The following is a 9,861-nucleotide window of genomic DNA, read 5'->3' on the forward strand; positions in this document are numbered from 1 at the left end:
GGGGAGGGGAGGAGGGGGTGAAGGGAGGGCAGGGACAAGGGGAAAAATGAGAATCAAGACCTATTATGTAAAGGTACAGAATCCCAATGAATACTGACCAAGATGTAGTAAAATTCAATAAAAGTTACCCGTTATCATTACTAAAAAAAAAGAAAAAAACTCCCCACCCACTGGATCCAGTAGAGTGCTTTGTACACTATCAGTGCTCAATAATTGAATTTTTGCCCTGTTTGCCACCAGGACCACAGTACCGGGTACCGGTGACATCGTCAGTGACACTTAGCCTATGTGACTCAGACTAACCACACCCTTCATCCTGATCTGATGGAGCTCAGATTTGGCTTCACAACTAAGCTTGCTAGGCTGCCTTCTAGATGGCAGAGTGAAGACCTACTGAACACTTTCTGTATATCTGACACAGAGACACATGCTGGGAATGCAAAATGAGCCCACTCTTGTGTTCCCAGGATAGTGATTGGTGAGCGAGTTCCCACAGGACAACAGGCGTTAGGAGATGGAACAGGTGTTGGGCAAGAGAGGGGGAAGTGTGCCCCAGGGTCTGAGAGGCTCCACAGCAAAGTCGAATCAGAGTTGAGTTCTGATAGATCCATGGGAGTTTGCCACACTGGGGCCATTCCAAGTGGAGAAGTGTGATATTTTAAATACTGTGGTGTGTGTGTGTGTGTGTTTGTGTGTGTGTGTGTGTGTTACTGGGGATTGATCCCAGGACTTCCCACTGAGGTACATCCCCAGCCCTTTTTATTTTTATTGTGAGGTAAGGTCTCATTCAGACACTAAGTTACATAGGATGAGCTTGAACTTGTGATCCTGCTGCCTCAGCCTCTCAGGATGCTGGGGATTACTGATGTGTACCCCTACGCCCAGCCCACATTCTTGAAGGGGAGCAGGAGACACTATGTGACTTTGAGAACCTACCTTCACTAGCACCTGAGGGTAATAAGGACACTCCCAGTTTGGATGGCGGAAATATTTTATAGATGGTCATGAAATTCCTTTAAAAATAGTAAACCTTAAAAATTTGGAGGGACATCAGAGCCCTTTGAGAATCTACTTAAAACAAAATAACAAGCATACTCTAGCCAGGTATGGTAGCTCATTCCTGTAACCCCAGCACTCAGGAGGCTGAGGCAGGAGGATCGCTGTGAGGTCGCGACCAGCCTGGGCTACATAGTGAGCTCCAGGTCAGTCTCAAGTACATAGTGATAAAAAAAAAAAAAAAAAATACCCTGCCCCTCTCCCACAAAACCATTCACAGATTCCTAAGAAAACTTCCTGCAGTATTGAAAATGTTTTGAAACTATTGGAAGCTGCACTGCCCTCAGCCGAGCCCCACGTAGCCTGGGCTTTCTCCACCTGCCTGTGTCTCCCCTGGCTTCTTTAGAACCACCCAAGTCTTTCACATAGAGATGTGTTGAAAGAAGTGAAATTTCACAGGGCTGAGCCCACCAACACTGGGCACGCACTGCTGGCCTGCCCAGCACCAGCTCCTGTGCAGCTGACCTGGACTTACTTCCTCCCCACTCACGCACATTGGGTATCTCCAGGCTGACGGTCCCCACATCCCCCCCAGCAGAGTCAGCCCCGTGGCTAACAGTGTGTGAATACAGAATGTTCCATTGTGGCCTTAGGCAAGCGGGAGGAGCTCCAGGTGATGGCTTGTGAAGAGATCAATAAATCAGCACCATAACTGGCACCTGTGGCAGGCAAGCGTCAGCGTCTGGAGCACTGATCCTGCCCATTGTTTTTTCTGATGCCCCTGCCTCCCCTCTGAGCTTCAGGTTTCCCACCTGTGAACAGAGGTGAAGATCTGTGTCCCATTTGTGGGGTAGATGAGAATGAAAATGAAGGGGGATAATGAGGATGAAAGTGCTTGGGACTCTACACCTTCTGAAAACCACCAGTTATTATTACAGAAAATACCGGAGAACCAATGAATAGAATCACAAGGGTACCACATTTTACTACAACCCAAGAACAAAATAGCAAAGGACAAAAATCTTAAAACCTAGATGCCCAGGAGAGAAAGAATTATCTATGCCTGTCATTTTTTTAAAGATATCATAAATATATTTTATTTGTATTTTTCAATTATACAATTGTAGCCCAAAAAGAGGGGAAATATTTCCAGGTAAAAGTTATATACTTTCTGCTTTATTGATCTGGTCCTCCTTGAACCAGCAATGTGGTTCTCCTTGAGCTCCAAATGGAGCAGAGCAAGTGCTCTGCTATTTGTTTTTATTATTCAAGAGTGTGATGAAGAGGCTCTGTGGGAACACACAGCAGATGACCAATAAATGTTAGCCCCATTGCACCACAGGTTGGCCTCAAGTTTGAAAAAGTGTAGTAAGAGAAAAGAAATGAGCAGCGTTCAGATGCTCTGGGAGCCAGTGTTGGGCCACAAGGCTTACATATAGATTTTAGGAAATCCACATTAGAACCATGAGGCTGTGCAGAGCTGCCAGCCCCTTGCTTCATGCAGATGGTTTCCACATGGGGACAAAACCAAGCCCTGTGGAACAGAGGACCCATCTGCATGGCCTCAAACATCAGGCCCCGGAAGGGAGGGTTTCCTGCTCAGGTTTCCCACTGCAGAAATCGGTTTAATAGCACCTTTTTTTTTTTTCTTTTGCAAAGTCACTGGTAGCTCAGAGAGCCCATACATACTCAGTCACAATCTGATCCTTTAGGTCACAGCCACAGTGGGATAAGAGAAGTTCAGGATGGAAGACCACAGCTGTGCGATGCTCACTTAGGAGGCCGAGCTCCCCTCAGGACCACCATGATGCATCCTTCCCTCCCCCTCATTCAGGCCGAGAGCTGATGACACACCAGATCACGTCCCATGTAAAGCTCAGGAGAAGATGGGGTCTGGGGAGACCAGGGCTGGTGGCACTTTCACTGTAAGAGGCCACCAGCCAGCCCCAGTGTCAGCTAGAAATTCATCACCATGCGGAGAGGCAGTGGACAAAGTTGTTTCCGTTCACGAGTATTTGCTACGTCATTTGTTTCCTATTTCAGTGTGTTTTAAAATTTTCCCCTAGGTCGAGAGTGCTGAGGTGCCTTTGTTGTGAAATATGGTTAACACGAGGAGCTGGGTTTTTTTTTTTCAGGATGTAAGTTTCTGTGTGTGTCAGAAAAATAAAGTTTAAGATCTCAAAAAAAATGGGGAGAAAGAGACATAGGGAGGAATAAGGGGACTAATAATGAAAGGGTAGGAAAAAGAAAAATATTGTGGCTACACCAAGACTCACGTGTGGGCAAGCACTTGGCAGAGTGCAATACTCAAGGAAGAAACTTTCTTTTACTTCAATTATTTTTTTTCCTATGTCATTGTACTTGATATGAGGCAGGCGCCAGAACCACTGAGCTAAATCCCCAGCAACCTGTACTTCGTATGGATTCTCTATGTGTGTGTATTTTCTCAAGCCCAAATGAATAATTACCTGACAGATATAGATCTGTGACTTGATTTAGTTTATGAAATCCTATTAAAAATATTCAAATATTTTGCTAATATCACCAGAAATTCCGTATCAACTGAGTATTTCCATATGCTTTAAATCTGCAGCAGTTTGGGATGAATTAATTAGGCAGAGATCAGAACATTGCTGCCCACCCTCAGCCACCATTGTGTTTAAATAAATGTTTACAAAGAGCTGACATTTAGTAGAATTTTGGCTCACTGGCTTTGTAAATAATTGCTAACAACACGAGGCCTCTTTCCTATGCATTAGGAACATGTCAAAAAAATTGAAGTAATACAGGCAACATGCTACAAAAGCATGGAACTTTAACAATGGCCCCTTTGGATACAACATGACTTCTACCCCTTTCCAAGTCCCCACCTGACCCATCACTCTCTTACTCTACCAGCCCAGCTCCACGTGCATCTGAGGGTGTGACCTCCAGGTTAGACAATGAAGCAGACTCTGATGAGTGTAACCAGACACACGAAGGTTTTCTCTAAGGTAGTGAGTTATTTATCCTTCCACTATATGGAAATAACCAGACATTTCCAAAACTAAGTTCAGAGAAAATCAGAAGACAACTGAAAATCAGAGCAGGGAATTCTAATCCCCATGCCCCATGGCTTGAGTCCCCCTTTCTCTCTCTCCTTTTCCCTCCCTCAGTGGTTAACCAGCCTTCAGTGAGAGTTGAAAAGCCCCTGTCCCCTAACCTCGCAGGCTTTCCTGGGGCTGTGTCATTTAAAGACAGCTCCTGAGTGGCCAGGGACGCACCGAGAGAGTGGGGGGTGTCTGGTAGGAGGAAAGTCTGCAAAGCAGAGTTGTGCTCAAGATGGGAACTTGTCACAGGGGGTGGTGGGTGGAAGCAAAGATTGGGGCCACATAATCAATTTTTGGAAACTTCATAGTATTGACATTTGCAGAGTTTGCTTTGTGAATAGCAGAAATGTATCCTTAATTCTCAGCACAGGTTTATTCAGATATCATGTTTGAAAGGAACAGAAAGTTCTCTGTGTAAAAGATTTTCTTCAAAACGTTACTTTTGCCATTGGTAGATGGAAAGAGCTGGGTTGTGTGAGCAAGGGCTAAAGTAACAGGAAAATCGGGCCAAGTAGTGGCGATCCCACCTCCTTGCTCCCCACACATGTGCACGCACTTATACGTGTGCACACAGGCAGGTGCACACTTGCACACAAGCCTCTGAGGCAAAGGAAAAATCACCAGGATTGAACCAGATATGAGGATAAAAGAAACCAGTGATTCTGGCACTGGGGCAAGATTGCCTGGGTCTCACAGACAACACTGTATCTGAGCTGCTGTTAAAACAATTTATGAAAGAAAAGCATCAATTGAAAGTTCTTTGCTCGGATTTTGCAGCAAGCTAAATATGACCTTTTCAACCTTTGGGAAATTTTTGCTAATTAAAAGAGTATGTCAGAGCTTCCCAATGTATGCCACAAATGAGCTACAGTGAATCCATGACTCTGATCCCTCCAGATCTGAATGTGTCTGCTCCAACTCTGGGTGGGCAGGTCCACCTGTGCTGCCTCTGTTTACCTCCAGTGTGATGTTTGCCTCAGGAGTGATATAAACACTATCATTTTCTGTGTGTGCTGTGGTGCGGAAAAGTTTGTTAATTATTGCCTAAGGTTAAAATTCTCACCAAAAAATTTAACATGGCCACGACAAGTGTCAATTATTGCCTGAAGTGGGCTCAACAATATTCCCTTTATTGGGCTTTATTGTAATTCCCCTTTTTGTAGTTTTCATTTGGAGAAAATGGTCTGTAGCACAGCCACTGGGCTGGAAGTTTCCATCCCAGTAGAGCCATCAAGGGGTGACCTGCAGTTTGGAGACACCAGTGTCTCCAAAGACACACATCCTTACTTCCTTGGACCACCCTTCCCTCAGAGACTGATTCTCCCTCTCCCTCCAGGGGAAGCCAGGTGTCTGCAGCATCTCTGCCACTCGAGCAAGCTGGGCCCGGCCTCTACAGCCCCATGGTGGTGACCCAGGGCCCCAAGACCACTGGGAAGCACCTTCTCCTCTTCCATAACTGGCTGTTCCCCAGCAAGGAGAGGTGAGTCTAGACAGTCACTGACTGCCTCCCTCTCTGCTAAGTCTCTGTCCAAAACCCTGAGAGATTCCTCCCTACCAGCTCCACATGAGTGTGTCTGGGCTGCCTGTGTCATCAAACAGTGTCCTAGGAGGTCCCCAAAGTGGAGACAGGGAACTCATACTGGGCAGGTTGCAAGTTCTCTGATTTTCATCACAGAAAAAGAATTTTCAGGACATGTCCGGAAGAGGTACAAAGAGATTTATTAGGCAGAATCTTTAAAGTACACACTCAGAAATAGCGTGTGCCCTCAAGAGGGACAGAGGCTGCATATATTTATGGGGATGGGGAGTGTCTCTAAGACAAGTCCTCTAGGATGTGTGTTCTAGTGTCCCTGTGACTGTGTTAAAAGTCAAACCATTTACATGTGTTTGATGCTATCCCAAGGATGGGGTTGGTAGGAGGGGGAATAATTTACAGGTAAAAGGCACAGGCCCAGAGCCTAATTTACAAGCTTAGCGTCTTTAAGGCCCTCAGGAATTTTTTCTGGAAGAAATAAAAAATTAAAAAAATGCTTGAATAACCTTTGTGTGGTGAAGCTGCAGTTTTGCCTTAAAAGTGCTATTTTAATATTAAAATTTTCCTTGTCTCCTTTCTACCTTTCTATCCTACCTCACAAGGGCTAGGACAGCTTAGTACTCATTGTTGTCTTTGGCAAGCGAGGCTCTGAGGGACTGAATCCCCAGGGTAACGTCACAGATGTAGTGGGTAGAGAACCCCGACAAGGGAGAAGGAAGGAGGGAGGGAGGAAGTAGAATTAAGATGTGTTGTGTACACGCACCATGTAATCATGTCCTGCAAACATGTACCGTACTAGTAAAAGTTTTTTAAAAACTAGAATAAGAAACATATAGGAAATCTATCGTTCAAAAAGAAATCCTGCATAAAAGTTGAACCTTTGGCTTAATATCAAGTAGATAATGTGTTTACTGAAATTAGAAACTTGGAAACTCAGTAATTGAGTTAATGTTACACACATCACTTTTCTCTTCATGAAGTACTGCAACTACACCTTTCGGCGTTTGCCTCGGATCACGGGAAGGTTAGGGCAAGGGAAATACAATGCCAATTTTCTTGCCCACAGAACTGCCATATGTTTTCAGCCCCTCTTCTTGATTCTTTCCTACTCCCCGGAACATTCATAAGGGCATGCATTTGAGTTACGCAGTTTACCTGTGGTTTGGATGTGTGTCCAACTTGACCGGACTCTAGAACTGGAGTCCCGCTCCACAGGTCTTTAAAACCACCAACAACACTGGGCTCCTGTCGGAGTCACGGGTGGTGGACTATGTGGGAAAGCACCGCCTTGAAAGTTAGGAGGGATCATCTTCTGGACCTGCGTTTACCAGCTTCAGAGCCTTTCCACTGCCGCCCCAAGATTCAAAGAACACCAGACCAGAGCTTCCGGGCCAAGTCTGGGTGCTGGGGACACCCCCCCCAGTCCCTCCGCACTTCATCGGCTCCCCAGAGACTGTAGACTTCAGCCTTGTTTAATCCTCGCAACGCATTTTACGCCGTGAACAGAGTAAAACTCGAAGTGGAATTAGAACTCCAGCCCAAAGAGAGGAAGTGGCAGAAGCAGATTAGAGGTACCTCCTGTCTCCCCGCATGCAGCGCCGGGCACGGAGGAACAGCTGCCTCGCTGAGCCACGGTCTCCTAGGAGTTTTTGTATTTTTCAGCAAGAAGCCCATAGGCCCACGGAATGTGAAACAACTTTAGAAAAATTCCAGCCTAGTAAAGGCAAGCGGGGGTGGGGGGAGGATAAATGCAGGTACGCGCTCGTCCGATTCATCAGAAAACTAGTGGGACCCCAAAGGAAGAGTACTGACCCACCGCACGCTGGACGCTGTGAAGTCCAGGCGCCTTTGCCTGGGTGGCGCTGACTACAGTCGTGGGGGAGGGGTAACACTGTTTCTGTTTGGGGGGAAGAAGAGTATTTACATATTTTTATACTTTCATTTAGTTTCTCTTGAAAAGTTCTAATTTAAGCTTTGGGGAGAAATGTGCCCCATTTTAAAGAACTTCTCACACCTACCCACCAGGATTACTTTTTTTCGATGCTCAGAAATTTCAAAGAATTATGAACCTATGTGGCACCCTCCCCCCATAACCTAGCCAGGCATGCGTTGTTTTTAGAGCCCCAAGAAAGCCCCGAGGGGACACAAACAGCAGCTGGGGAAATCCTGCCAGCGGGTCAGGATGAGCTCTTGTCAGCGTCTCCACGCAAGAGAGCGGAAGAGTCCGCAGGAAAGTGAAACGGCTTCAGCTGCCAGTGGTTACCGGCACACTCCCCACGTCTTGTCGATTGGCGCCTGCGAGCTGGCTGCGTTCCTCAGGAACAGCTCGTGCTCACCTGAAGTCAGGAAGAAAGGAGGGATCCGGCGAGCGGAGGGTGTTGGGAAAGAAACAGGCGGCGAAAGGCAAGAAGATTGCACGTTCCCCTCTTGGGCCCCTCTTGGCAACTTAATGAGATCCTGTTTCAAAATAAAAAATAAAGGGGAGAAGGGAGTCTCCAAACCTAGCCCAGGGAGCAGAGGGTTTGACCTCTCAAAAAAAAAAATTGTTTTAAAGAATGAATAATGAATTGGTTGGCAGCGCACAGCTGAGCTCCTGGGATTTTGTCAGACCCAGCTACACAGCTTCCTGCTATCAGGTGTGATGGCAGTGGCCTGGAATTCACACCACCTTTTTAAGAAAGCTACAGATCCCAGAAATCCTTCTCTTCTTCCAGAAAATCAGGGTGAGCAGGAAGGCATGGCAGAGTCCTCACACTCCACGTCTGGCCCATGGGCCCTGTGCCCCTCACTGGACCTTCCCCATTCATGCCCTTGCTGCCCAGCCACAAGGGACCTGCATCTCTCTCCCCTTGGCTGCCTCTTCCCCATGTGCAGGGACAAATCAAAACAGACCTCCTGGGGCGACAGTGCTGGGGTCGGCTCTCAGTTCCTCTTCACTACGACTCATGCTCTGTGTGCCTCCATCTGCTCAACTGTTAAATGGGATGAAACTGGGCATTTCCTCACAGGATGAACTGAGACAGGGATTAGCAGAGTCATCGCACGTACACAGCTTGGGACAGGGCTGGCAATATGCTAAGTATCTGCCATCTGTGTGCTTTCCAGGAATGGCTCTGTGGCCCCTTGAGTATCATAAAAGGAGAAGACAGAGAAATTATCTCACGCTGCTCTGCTAGCCTCAAAGTTAATGATATGATCACAACTGGCATGGGTTAAGGTCCACTCCAGCAGTGTGACTCAGAATCTGAGCTCTCAAAGGTTTTTAATGGAATAAGAAAGTTTAAAATCTACCCTAGTTGGCCAAGGACATGTGTGGTGCCTGACTCCATAATGTACGCCTGTATCCCAATATGTATAGTGAAGAACTATTTTTAAGACATCCTACTGTATTTTAACAGGTGAGATTTTTAAAGCATTAAGAACTGGGATTCTCACGGCTACAGTGGACCCTTGAGTTATAACCGACCTGACATACAAACAACATGGTTGTGATGGTAATTTTAGTTTTAACTTACAAACAAAGTCTTAAATTATGATCCAAAGCTTGTGCTTTTAAATGGTCTCAGAGACAGATTTAACCGTCAAAGTGTTCTAGAAGGAACAATGCAGTATCCTTTCCTGTGTAGGGTTAATTAAGAAATCACAGGGTAATGTCTGAGGACACTGAGATCTTCCTGGAAGACAGTGTGGCCTAAAATTATACAAAAGAGAGACTTTGAAGGCTGTGTAGAGGAGCCTAACCAATCTGAGTTAAACCAGCCCTCTCAAATTCTGGAAGACAGTGTGGCCTAAAATTATACAAAAGAGAGACTTTGAAGGCTGTGTAGAGGAGCCTGACCAATCTGAGTTAAACCAGCCCTCTCAAATGAATTGAGTTTGTAAGTCAAGGGTCCACTCTATTTCCAGCTTTGTGTGATTAGCTCCCATGAGTGGAAACTTAGAAAAGCCTCCATAATCCATTGATCAAAATAATACACCCTTTACTTCCACTGCCAAAGGGAAATCTTAGTTGCCTTTTACTATAAATAGTATGAACACAGCAAAGTGTTTTGTAACTTGCCCAGATGGTTTTGAAACATCCTTTACCCCTGAAGCAATAGCTACTTACAATTGAAAATAACTACCCACAAGACTGGCTGTCGCGCGCACCTCGCCAGCAAGGAGCACGCAACACTCAGGATTCTTCTGAAGCACGCTTTATTGGAGTTTCTTCTACATTCTTCAAGATGGCGGAAAGACCCC

At 46.0% G+C, this 9,861-nt stretch overlaps 1 protein-coding gene across 1 annotated transcript in view; it reads left to right on the plus strand.

The window, feature by feature from the left end:
- The window catches only part of LOC117285984, a 47,907-nt gene that overhangs the window by 17,176 nt on the left and 20,870 nt on the right, over positions 1-9,861 (plus strand). The window contains exon 2 of the mRNA XM_033763186.1: positions 5,422-5,565. Within this exon, the coding sequence (XP_033619077.1) occupies positions 5,422-5,565 (144 nt within the window). The remainder of the gene's footprint in view (positions 1-5,421; positions 5,566-9,861) is intronic.

This window comes from Fukomys damarensis, unplaced genomic scaffold (genome assembly GCF_012274545.1).
Source record: "Fukomys damarensis isolate Sample0158 unplaced genomic scaffold, DMR_v1.0_HiC HiC_scaffold_14, whole genome shotgun sequence".
NCBI lineage: Eukaryota > Metazoa > Chordata > Mammalia > Rodentia > Bathyergidae > Fukomys > Fukomys damarensis.